Source organism: Oncorhynchus masou, chromosome 12, assembly GCF_036934945.1.
Source record: "Oncorhynchus masou masou isolate Uvic2021 chromosome 12, UVic_Omas_1.1, whole genome shotgun sequence".
NCBI lineage: Eukaryota > Metazoa > Chordata > Actinopteri > Salmoniformes > Salmonidae > Oncorhynchus > Oncorhynchus masou.
The window spans coordinates 83802826-83815577 of record NC_088223.1 but is presented as its reverse complement, the minus strand read 5'-3'; the positions used below and the strand labels follow the sequence as shown (position 1 = coordinate 83815577).

Below are 12752 nucleotides of genomic sequence, written 5' to 3'. Positions count from 1 at the left end.
TTTACTAAAACAGGAGAGGAGACACTTTGTTACAACTGCAGACTGCCCCTTGAATTAAAATACTAGCCTATTCATCAGCCTATTTGTGTGAGATTTAGGCTATCAAATGTACAGTTGTTTGACGTATTAGGCATATTTCTGGAACTCTTCCATGCTGTTAGTTAGCAGCACAACCAGGGTTTCTTCATAAACCACATCCAAATCCTTTGAAAACCTGTTTTTTTTTGTTTTAAGTGTACCTGCATTTTTTTCTTGATTTTAATCTAACTCTCTTAATTTCAATTTTGGTTTTAATACTAACTTTGCCAGAAACCTTGTTCTCTGTATCCCAGAATTGTCAATCAGAGGTTGTGTCCCAAAGGGCACCATATTCCCTATATAGGCTTGTGCAATACTTTTGATTAGAGTTCCATTGGCCCTTGCTTTGACTGTGGTGTCTAAATGGATCTAAGCTGGTATGCACAAAGAGCTTTCTGATTTTGCACATACTGTCTGTTACTTTGCCTAACATTCATATGTAGCTATTGAATTATTATTACTCGGCTAACAATATCCATTGTTGATCAATTATTATGTTACTTTTATCACAGCTAATACAGTTTTTGCATAATAGGGCCATGGTACTGGCAGTGTCCTTTTGGTGTAGTGTTGCAGGGTGTTACACTCCATAGACTGATATGAAAAGTTAAAGGCCTCTCAGAATGTAATATAGCCCAACCCTACTTCGGAGAGAGTCCCATATCATAAACAGTGTGAGGTGGCAGTGTTATCTTTAGACAGACACAGTGCTGAATTTACGGGATTATCAAATCTAACCAGAAAGTGTGCTATTACACTGGTTCCATCCCAAATGGCACCCTATTACCTTTATAGTGCACTACTTTTGACCAGGGCCTATAGAGCCCTGGTCAAAAGTAGGGCACTATAAGGGAATAGGGTGCCATTTGGGATGGAATCACAGTCGTCTGAATGCCTACTTTCTTTCTCAGCGATTGAGACTGTCAATATTGTAGGAGCTTCTATGCAGCATTTCCAATGAGGATTTACACCAGTGTTTTACCCAAAAGAGTGACTTTTCCATCTACGCAAGCCGGCACCCGTGTCTCAATGGTCAATGGTTCCAGTGGACCTGCTCTAACTTAGAGCCAAGGCATGGCTACTGGTACCTCTTCAGCTTTCATTTACATAACAATGGATAACTGTGAAATTGAACACCTTCCCACAAAGCAACAGTCCTGAATGATGCAGATGTTGTTGATCTGCCCTGGCACAAGTCTTTAGTGTCTTGAAAATAACTAGAGCAGCGAAGATAAACCCGAAAATGACCTACAACGACATTGCCCTTCTCTTTTGCTTAGGTCGGTAATTTTTGCAGATTCCTGCAGATAAAATAAATAGTAAAAGATGCAATTGTGGGACAAAGACTGTTTTAATTACCAGGTAAAACAGAACCAGTAGGCTCCTTCGGCCCTTGTAGGGCAGGAGTTTCAAACTCATTCCATGGAAGGCCTAGTGCCTGCTGGTTTTGTTTTTTTCCTTTCATTTAGGACCTAGACAACTAGGTGAGGGGAGTTCTTTACTAATCAGTGACTTTAATTCATCAATCAAGTTCAAAGGAGGAGTGAACCTGCAGACACTCATCTCTCCGTGGAATGAGTTTGACGAGTTAAATGCCCCTGGCCTATGCACAATGATGTCGGCAAATTCATCTCTGGAGAGTCAGAAGTAAATCTGATCATTCTGGATCCTATTTTGACAGGTTGCACATCAAAATATAAATCATGCATTCCCTGGATATATTAGCTTGTTTAATCATAGGCTGTGCCGTCTGTCTTGGCACAAAGATACTAACTGTCCCTTTACACGAACTGTCCTTAAAAAATGGGTTATCCTTAATGAGCAAAATAGTTAACCATTTATTCACGTTACTTTAATAAAATATTTCAGTTGTGTATATTACATTAGTTTTATTTGATGACTATTTAATTTCAAGGCATCTCATCATTGAGCTGCTGTCTGACAAAATTACAAAAGAAACACACATACCGGACAAGTTGGTGCGCAGTGGATTATGTTCATTGTAGTTAATGACCATGTTTTCTGAGCTAAACTTTGTATAATATTGGCCTGTTGGAAACTACAACTCCTAACTAGTTTGGGCACAGTTTGGGCTTGATCTGATTTATCTCTAGAAAAAAATGGCGCATTGAGTTCAGAGAAAAAAACTGAACGAAATGGAATTCAAATAATTGATCCGACATTGGTCAATTTGTAAAAAAAAAAGAAAAAAAAGAAACTCAATAACAGTTTTCAGTTCTCGCTCAGCAACGTAACATAGAATAACTTTATTTTCCCCAGAGAGAATGTTAGTTTGGCAAGTCTGATAAGATTCAAAAAGCACTGGAGGTTGGTGGCACCTTAATTGGGGAGGACTGGATCATGGTGATGGCTGGAGCGGAATAAGTGGAATGGCATCAACTACATCAAACGCATGGCTTCCATGTGTTCTGTTTCATTGGCTCCGTTCCATCCATTATTATGAGCTGTCCTCTCCTCTGCAGCCTCCACTGGTGTGAAGTAAACACATTACACAACATTCTTACACACACTCACAAAGGAGCATGATCCACTCTTAGACACACAGACCTTGGGTTTATGATTTCCTCTGGATTCCTATTCGTTGAAAAATCAGTGGTTGAACATGGTTGGCCTGGAGATGTGATGTCATCCACACACACTCATGGATCATGTGACTCATTAGATCATGTGAGTGTGGAATGCAGAAGTGAGTGCTCACCTGGCTGAAACCAAGGAGACACAACAGGTTGCCGGTCAGTTGTCTGTGAGCCAGCTAATGTAGGGCCGTTGAAATAAACGGTTTAGTAGTATCTAGTCATTCCTGTTGTCAGAGAAAGTAAACAGATGCTGATTTGAACATTTGAAGCCTGTGTGTGTTTAGCATCTTCTGGCTTCTCTGGGGTTGTGAGAGAATGGAGAGAGGATTCCCACTTCTTCCAGTGCCCTCTGACCCCTGCCCCAGAGAGAGGGGTTTCACATCTTGACACTTCGAGGGGTCACACAGACACACACACTCGGAATGTGGTGAGTGAGGGCCCTGACTATTTAATTTGTAGTAGGGGTCAGTGTTGTTAATATACCACAATACTCTACTGGCTTCCAGTTGAAGCTCGCATCCGCTACAAGACCATGGTGCTTGCCTACAGAGCTGTGAGGGGAACGGCACCGCAGTACCTCCAGGCTCTGATCAGGCCCTACACCCAAACAAGGGCACTGCGTTCATCCACCTCTGGCCTACTCGCCTCCCTACCACTGAGGAAGTACAGTTCCCGCTCAGCCCAGTCAAAACTGTTCGCTGCTCTGGCCCCCCAATGGTGGAACAAACTCCCTCACGACGCCAGGACAGCGGAGTCAATCACCACCTTCCGGAGACACCTGAAACCCCACCTCTTCAAGGAATACCTAGGATAGGATAAAGTAATCCTTCTCACCCCCCTTTAAATGATTTAGATGCACTATTGTTCCACTGGATGTCATAAGGTGAATTCACCAATTTGTAAGTCGCTCTGGATAAGAGCGTCTGCCAAATGACTTAAATGTAATGTAAATGTACCAACAAGACCAAAACAATACCACAACAAAGAAACAGGCGTATTTTTCATAGTCACAGAATGGTACTTGAACTCAGCTACTGCTCTGTTTAATCATTGGGCATCTTTTGATTTCAATATCGTTACATTTGATTTTTTTTAAGACAACCATTTATTAATTAATCAATTATACAATTGTACATCCAATGTGACTTTTACCAACCTAACTACAAAACAACAATGCTAGTGGTTTATTTGAATGGTAAATCTCTTGATAAACTGGGTAAGTCAATACAGGTGGATGCATATTATTCATTTGGAGTGCATTGAGTTATTGAGCTTGTTTCGGCTAATTTTATGGGGCAACAGATTACAAACAATCCCTTCCATTTAGGACTTATTTTATTGGCAACAGTTAGAAGAATATATAATTTTATTGTACTGATCAACATTTGCATAGAAGCAGTCTCTTCAAACTTGATCCTCTCAATCACGTGAGAAATAATTGACAGAAGTACTGAACGTAACAAATTCTAGTGCTGAACAGTTGTATTAATTTTTTATAACGAAAAAGTACCAACGTTTCGGTCTACTGTGCAAAACTAGTAGACTGTGTGTGTGTTGCCCACAGATCCAGTTACTGTGTTGGAGTGGACAATGACGAGGGGTAAGCAGGTGTACTCTTTCACCCACAAGAAAGCATGATTAGACTATTCTAGCCACCCATGTCCCAAAGCAGGGTTTAATTTTCAGCCCAGAGTGTTATAATATAGCCTAGCTGGCTCGGTTCACCAGAATACTGCACTGGAAAAGTACCCGCTGTGGATTCAAAAACGACCCCCACATCAGACATAGAAAAAGTGACACAAGTGTTACTTTTTGTCTTGAAAGCACCATTATGTTTGTCAAATCATAATGTCAATGATCTTCAGGTATGAAAGTCAGAGCTCCAGAAAGATGCCTGAGTTTCCGACTTGGAGTTCCGAGTTGGATGACTGTTCACAATGTTTTTTCCTAGTCGGAGCTTGTTCCCCCCCCCCGGATTCCCAGTTGTCTTGAACGCTCGGAAGTCTGATATTTTCAAGTTCCCAGTTGTCTTGAACGCTCGGAAGTCTGATATTTTCAAGTTCCCAGTTTTGAACGACATAAGTACACAGTCACACTATGTGTGTGCCAATGGCCTGAGTAGCTTGTGCCAGTCCGGTGGGAGGGAGGGCTGTTTGAGGTCACAATGAGGAGGACAGATTATTCCCTGTGAAGTCCTCCAGTGGATACCTCTGCCGGTCTCTTTCTTCAGCTTCAGAGGGGGACAAGACGCCTGCCCAGTGGGCTGTCACAGCGCAAAGATCACCTGACTGTCTCATGTTGTGTGCATTTAGTTCAGTGCTATTCTTAGCCACGCTCTGGGGGAGTGTAGGGGAAAGACTGGCGGACGCACAATGATGCCCAGGTACCCAGTAATATTTACCCAGCTTGATGCTTTTTGTGTGCATAATTGTTGTTGGGTTTTTGTGATACTGTTTTAGGCTTTGACTGTGGTGGATTTGAATGTGGTTAGAATTCCTAACTGAATTGTATTTTCAGCTTCACAGAGCACTGCAGAGTGTGTGTTGTGCTTTGATCTACTAGTTGTTCAGCTGCGTTGCTATAGATTTACACATTTGAGGGGGGGGGACATTACTACTAGAGGAGTACAACGGCTTACTGTTATTGAGCCAATGACTATCCATTTTATACCATGTCTTGGAAGAAGTGTGTGTGTGTTTTTTTTTTCCAGGGGCCGCTGCTACATTAATATAAGGGAAACACTGGTGTAAATCTGCGGCTGTGTTATGCAATTTAATGTGGTGGAGATTTGGTTCTCTGACAGCTTAGAGTTGCTTCTCTATTTGGAACCAGTGTTTACTGCCTTTTAGTCAAAGGCTGTCTGCCTTCTGTCATTCTTAGGGAGTTTACTTTGGCACTGCAGGGCTCCGGCTCCTCACACATTTCTTATTTCTAGCTCTGATTCATAGACTTGGTGTATAAGGAAATTGTTGTTATTACAAAGGCTAAATAGTAGTACATTTCAAACAATCACAAACTAGGGAGAGATAGAGGAACACTTGTATGCTTTGAGAGATGGCTACTACAAGGAAATGAATATGTTGTTTATACAGTAGGCCTTTTGTGTAGGCTCTTTTTATAGGCTCCGTCCTAATTGAGGTCAGTACTGCTGTATGTAACAGTCTTGTAGTCATGTGCTGATGCTTTTATGAATGGCTCTGCTGATGTCTGACTGTCACAGGGTCTGTTTCCTTGTTTCTCTCTCTCTTTCTCAGTCTCTGTCTCTCTGTCCCTAGTTAAATCATACAAAGTTCATAAACTGCTCCACTTTCTTGTCTACTGACTACTGTTCTGATAAGAGAGAGGGCTGATTTGACTCAATTGAGTATCCTAGCTGCAGAAATGATTTGCAAAGCTCATTTTGTATGTTTTGTTTTTGTGGTCTGTTCTGTTTGTTAAGCTGAATCGTATTACTTCCTAGGTTATATGAGAAGATGGTTATCAAAGCAGCATGCTGAGCAGTAATAATGTGCTCCTGAAACATTGACAGGGGCTCTAGGCTGGATCATTGGATCCCATAATGTAGGCTGTACAGTACTTACGTCACACTGCCTAAAACTCTAGGCCATAGTGAGACTAGTTGGATATTTTTTTATTTTACCTTTATTTAACTAGGCAAGTCAGTTAAGAACAAATTCTTATTTTCAATGATGGCCTGGGAACAGTGGGTTAACTGCCTGTTCAGGGGCAGAACGACAGATTTGTACCTTGTTAGCTCGGGATTTGAACCTTTCGGTTACTAGTCCAACGCTCTAACCACTAGGCTACCCTGCCGCCCCATATGAATAGCCTAATGTGTGTTGGTGACAAATCTGTTCTTCATCCGTCAGTGAATACCTCATGCATGCCTCAGAGCGGACATCATTGATGACTTAGTTGTCTGGGGGGGAATAGGTTTCTGAACAGATGGAGCTGTGGAAAACCTGGGCTGTCTCTGGGGCTGTGTCCAAAATCGGACCCCCCAGAGCAGAGCAAAGTCAAACGTAGTGCACTATATAGGGAACAGGGTGCCATTTGGGATGAAGGCAGAGTGTTTGACAAGGTATTCTGCTCTGCTCTCCACAATTGGGATGGGAATATTCTTGGCCTGCCTTTAAAATGCTGATTCATCCCAGGGTAGGCCTCACGGGAGGCTGGAACTCTGATGTCCTTTACTGAGTCCAAGGATGATGAACCATCATTTGCTTTCTAGCCTTAATTTCTTGAATCTTGTTTTTCGTTTCCCTCCTCGATCAGTGCTGTCATTGAGTGAAGGTTTGATGACGGGCACGTAGAGGAGACATTGAACCCAGATAATTGTGAGGACCCTGACACAATTCAATCCACATTATATACAGCCATTATGTTAGGCTAATGTGATACCAATTATCAAAAATTTAGAAATTAGCAATCAGCAATGGAGAATTTGATTAAAAGTTCCTTTATCAATCAATCAAATGTATTTAGAAAAAAAACGTTATACATCAGCAGATGTCACAAAGTGCTTATGCAAAAACCCAGCCTAAAACCCCAAAGAGCAAGCGATGTAGGTGCATGGTGGCTAGGAAAAACTCCCAAGAAAGGCAGGAACCTAGGAAGAAACCTAGAGTGGAACCAGGCTCTGAGGGGTGGCCAGTCCCCTTCTGGCTATGCCTGGTGGAGATTATAACAGTACATGACCATTTAAGGCTAGATCATTCTTCAAGATGTTCAAACGCTCACAGATGACCAGCAGTGTCAAATAATAGTCACAGTGGTTATGACGGGTGCAACAGGTCAGCACCTCAGGAGTAAATGTCAGTTGGCTTTTCATAGCCAAGCATTTAGAGGTCGAGACAGCAGGTGCGGTAGAGCGAGAGAGGGTCGAGACAGCAGGTCCGGGTTAAGATAGCAGGCCCGGTGAACAGAAACTTTATCAGCAGTACGAGCAGGTGGACTGAGGACTGGAACAGCCAGGAGTTGCCAGGCCAGGTAGTCCTGAGGCAGGGTCTTAGGGCTCAGGTCCTTTGGGAGGGGAGAGCAAGAGAGAGAGATGGGAGAATTAGAGGGGGCATACTTAAGATCCCACAGGACACCAGATAAGACAGGAGAAAAACACCAGTTAGGACAGACTGACCCTAGCCCCCCCCCCAAAGTGAATGGCTAAGCCTTTAGGAATATTGGTAATACTCTACTGTCACCAGTGTTGAATTTAGATAAATGCTCCTCTGTCTGGTCTGTCTTTTATGGCCTTCCAAGCCAAACAGGACGCTGGTGGTGTGGTGGAGGCTGGTGGTGTGGGGGAGGCTGGTGGTGTGGCCATAGCCGTCTCTGTTCCCCCCTGTGGTGGAGGCTGGCGGGTGGCCATAGCCGTCTCTGTTCCCCCCTGTGGTGGAGGCTGGTGGGTGGCCATAGCCTTCTCTGTTCCCCCCTGTGGTGGAGGCTGGTGGGTGGCCATAGCCGTCTCTGTTCTCCCCTGTGGTGAAGGCTGGTGGGTGGCCATAGCTGTCTGATTCCCATCAGGCAGGCGATGGTATGAGGGACAGAATGGCAGCAATGGTACGACTGTTGGCCCTGCCAGGCCCACCGACCCAAAGGGCTGACGGATTAAGAGAGCTTTTTAGCCAACTATCAGTCCATCACTGTCACCTCTCTTTACTTTTTATGATTATTCATACTTTATGTAACCAGACACAGTTTAGTTTGATGGCCTTTGCTACTCTGACTGTGTGAGGACAGGTCTGACTGGAGAATGTCTGTCTGTACATGCTGCTGATGTTTTCAGACTAGTTTGATAGTTTTAGTAGAAGGTCTACGTTCATTGTTAGTAGTGCCAGCGTGATCAAATTCTTCATGCTTGTCCTCTCTCCTCCCTCACTTTCTCTCTCCAGCTGGTCATCCCCACAGCTGGACCCTAGCCAGATCAGATTGATACTGTACCAAGACTGTGAGCGACGGGGGAGAAATGTCCTCTTCGACTCCAGTTCCAAAAAGAGGAGCGCAGAGGAAGCCCCTGCCTCGGTGAGTGACGTGTGTATCTGACTGACAAGGGGTGTTGAATGGGGCACCACAATGTGGGCGAAATAGGAAACTCTGTCTAAAGCTCCTCCTGTGGTTTGTCATTGCCAACCAATGCATTCTGAGAGGGGAGAGCAAGCCTAGAGAGAGAGAGAGAGAGGGGAGAGCAAGCCTAGGGAGAGAGAGAGGGGAGAGCAAGCCTAGAGAGAGAGAGAGAGAGAGGGGAGAGCAAGCCTAGAGAGAGAGAGGGGAGAGCAAGCCTAGAGCGAGAGAGAGGGGAGAGCAAGCCTAGAGAGAGAGAGAGAGGGGAGAGCAAGCCTAGAGAGAGAGAGAGGGGAGAGCAAGCCTAGAGAGAGAGAGAGGGGAGAGCAAGCCTAGAGAGAGAGAGAGAGAGAGGGGAGAGCAAGCCTAGAGGGGGAGAGCAAGCCTAGAGAGAGAGAGAGAGAGAGAGGGGGGAGAGCAAGCCTAGAGAGAGAGAGAGAGAGAGAGAGAGAGGGGAGAGCAAGCCTAGAGAGGGAGAGCAAGCCTAGAGAGAGAGAGAGAGAGAGAGGGAGAGCAAGCCTAGAGAGAGAGAGAGAGAGAGAGGGAGAGCAAGCCTAGAGAGAGAGAGAGAGAGAGAGGGAGAGCAAGCCTAGAGAGAGAGAGAGAGAGAGAGAGCAAGCCTAGAGAGAGAGAGAGAGAGAGGGAGAGCAAGCCTAGAGAGAGAGAGGGAGAGCAAGCCTAGAGAGAGAGAGAGAGGGGAGAGCAAGCCTAGAGGGGGAGAGCAAGCCTAGAGAGAGAGAGAGAGGGAGAGCAAGCCTAGAGAGAGAGAGAGCAAGCCTAGAGAGAGAGAGGGGGAGAGCAAGCCTAGAGAGAGAGAGGGGGAGAGCAAGCCTAGAGAGAGAGGGAGAGCAAGCCTAGAGAGAGAGAGAGAGAGCAAGCCTAGAGAGAGAGAGAGAGAGAGAGAGCAAGCCTAGAGAGAGAGAGAGAGGGGAGAGCAAGCCTAGAGAGAGAGAGAGAGAGAGGAGAGCAAGCCTAGAGAGAGAGAGAGAGAGAGAGAGGGGAGAGCAAGCCTAGAGAGAGAGAGAGAGGGGAGAGCAAGCCTAGAGAGAGAGAGAGAGAGAGAGAGGGAGAGCAAGCCTAGAGAGAGAGAGAGAGAGAGGGGAGAGCAAGCCTAGAGAGAGAGAGAGAGAGAGAGGGGGAGAGCAAGCCTAGAGAGAGAGAGGGAGAGAGCAAGCCTAGAGAGAGAGAGAGAGAGGGGAGAGCAAGCCTAGAGAGAGAGAGAGAGAGGGGAGAGCAAGCCTAGAGAGAGAGAGAGAGGGGAGAGCAAGCCTAGAGAGAGAGAGAGAGGGGAGAGCAAGCCTAGAGAGAGAGAGAGGGAGAGCAAGCCTAGAGAGAGAGAGAGAGGGGAGAGCAAGCCTAGAGAGAGAGAGAGAGGGAGAGCAAGCCTAGAGAGAGAGAGAGGAGAGCAAGCCTAGAGAGAGAGAGAGAGAGGGGGAGAGCAAGAGAGAGGGAGAGCAAGCCTAGAGAGAGAGAGAGAGAAGCCTAGAGGGAGAGAGCCTAGAGAGAGAGAGAGGGGAGAGCAAGCCTAGAGAGAGAGAGAGAGAGAGAGAGGGGAGAGCAAGCCTAGAGAGAGAGAGAGAGGAGAGGGAGAGCAAGCCTAGAGAGAGAGAGAGAGAGAGAGGGGAGAGCAAGCCTAGAGAGAGAGAGAGAGAGAGAGAGAGAGAGAGGGGAGAGCAAGCCTAGAGAGAGAGAGAGAGAGAGAGAGAGGGGAGAGCAAGCCTAGAGAGGGGAGAGCAAGAGAGAGAGAGAGAGAGGGGAGAGCAAGCCTAGAGAGAGAGAGAGCAAGCCTAGAGAGAGAGGGGAGAGCAAGAGAGAGAGAGAGAGAGGGGAGAGCAAGCCTAGAGAGAGAGAGAGAGAGAGAGGGGAGAGCAAGCCTAGAGAGAGAGAGGAGAGCAAGCCTAGGGGAGAGCAAGCCTAGAGAGGGAGAGCAAGCCTAGGAGAGCAAGCCTAGAGAGAGAGAGAGAGGGGAGAGCAAGCCTAGAGAGAGAGAGGGGGAGAGAGAGAGAGAGAGAGCAAGCCTAGGAGAGCAAGCCTAGAGAGAGAGAGAGGGAGAGCAAGCCTAGAGAGAGAGAGAGAGAGAGGGGAGAGCAAGAGAGAGAGAGAGAGAGAGGGAGAGCAAGCCTAGAGAGAGAGAGAGAGAGAGGGAGAGCAAGCCTAGAGAGAGAGAGGGGAGAGCAAGCCTAGAGAGAGAGAGAGAGAGAGAGAGGGGGGAGAGAGAGCAAGCCTAGAGAGAGAGAGAGGGGGGAGAGCAAGCCTAGAGAGAGAGAGAGAGAGGGGAGAGCAAGCCTAGAGAGAGAGAGAGAGAGAGAGGGGAGCAAGCCTAGAGAGAGAGAGAGAGAGAGGGAGAGCAAGCCTAGAGAGAGAGAGAGAGAGGGAGAGCAAGCCTAGAGAGAGAGAGAGAGAGAGGGGAGAGCAAGCCTAGAGAGAGAGAGAGAGAGAGGGAGAGCAAGCCTAGAGAGAGAGAGAGAGAGGGGAGAGCAAGCCTAGAGAGAGAGAGAGGGGAGAGCAAGCCTAGAGAGAGAGAGAGAGAGAGAGAGAGAGGGAGAGCAAGCCAAGAGAGAGAGAGAGAGAGGGGAGAGCAAGCCTAGAGAGAGAGAGAGGGGAGAGCAAGCCTAGAGAGGGAGAGAGAGAGAGAGAGGGGGGAGAGCAAGCCTAGAGAGAGAGAGAGAGAGGGGAGAGCAAGCCTAGAGAGAGAGAGAGAGGGAGAGCAAGCCTAGAGAGAGAGAGAGAGAGAGGGAGAGCAAGCCTAGAGAGAGAGAGAGAGAGAGAGAGAGGGGAGAGCAAGCCTAGAGAGGGGAGAGCAAGCCTAGAGAGAGAGAGAGAGGGGAGAGAGAGAGAGAGGGGAGAGCAAGCCTAGAGAGAGCAAGCCTAGGGGGAGAGCAAGCCTAGAGAGAGAGAGAGAGAGGGGGAGAGCAAGCCTAGAGAGAGAGAGAGAGCAAGCCTAGAGAGAGCAAGCCTAGAGGGAGAGCAAGCCTAGAGAGAGAGGGGAGAGCAAGCCTAGAGAGAGAGAGAGAGAGAGAGGGGAGAGCAAGCCTAGAGAGAGAGAGAGAGAGAGGGAGAGCAAGCCTAGAGAGAGAGAGAGAGAGGGGAGAGCAAGCCTAGAGAGAGAGAGAGAGAGAGGGGAGAGCAAGCCTAGAGGGGGAGAGCAAGCCTAGAGAGAGAGAGAGAGAGAGAGAGAGAGAGAGAGAGGGGGGAGAGCAAGCCTAGAGAGAGAGAGAGAGAGAGAGAGGGGGGAGAGCAAGCCTAGAGAGAGAGAGAGAGAGAGAGAGGGGGGAGAGCAAGCCTAGAGCGAGAGAGAGGGGAGAGCAAGCCTAGAGAGAGAGAGGGGAGAGCAAGCCTAGAGAGAGAGGGGAGAGCAAGCCTAGAGAGAGAGAGAGAGGGGAGAGCAAGCCTAGAGAGAGAGAGAGGGGAGAGCAAGCCTAGAGAGAGAGAGGGGAGAGCAAGCCTAGAGAGAGAGAGGGGAGAGCAAGCCTAGAGAGAGAGAGAGAGGGGAGAGCAAGCCTAGAGAGAGAGAGAGAGGGGAGAGCAAGCCTAGAGAGAGGGGAGAGCAAGCCTAGAGAGAGGGGAGAGCAAGCCTAGAGAGAGAGAGAGAGAGAGAGGAAGCAAGCCTAGAGAGAGAGAGAGAGAGAGAGGGAGAGCAAGCCTAGAGAGAGAGAGAGAGAGAGAGAGAGAGGGGAGAGCAAGCCTAGAGAGAGAGAGAGAGAGAGAGAGGGAGAGCAAGCCTAGAGAGAGAGAGAGAGGGAGAGCAAGCCTAGAGAGAGAGAGAGAGAGGGGAGAGCAAGCCGAGAGAGAGAGAGAGGGAGCAAGCCAAGCAAGCCTAGAGAGAGAGAGAGAGGGGAGAGCAAGCCTAGAGAGAGAGAGAGGGGAGAGCAAGCCTAGAGAGAGAGAGAGGGAGAGCAAGCCTAGAGGGGAGAGCAAGCCTAGAGAGAGAGAGAGAGAGAGAGAGAGGGAGAGCAAGCCTAGAGAGAGAGAGAGAGAGAGAGAGAGAGAGGGGAGAGCAAGCCTAGAGAGAGAGAGAGA

At 47.5% G+C, this 12752-nt stretch overlaps 1 protein-coding gene across 7 annotated transcripts in view; it reads left to right on the top strand.

The window, feature by feature from the left end:
* The window catches only part of LOC135550952 (folliculin-interacting protein 1-like), a 57991-nt gene that overhangs the window by 5111 nt on the left and 40128 nt on the right, over nt 1–12752 (top strand). For all 7 annotated transcript variants that reach the window (XM_064982247.1, XM_064982242.1, XM_064982243.1 and 4 more), the window contains exon 2: nt 8564–8693. In XM_064982247.1, the coding sequence (XP_064838319.1) occupies nt 8564–8693 (130 nt within the window). The remainder of the gene's footprint in view (nt 1–8563; nt 8694–12752) is intronic.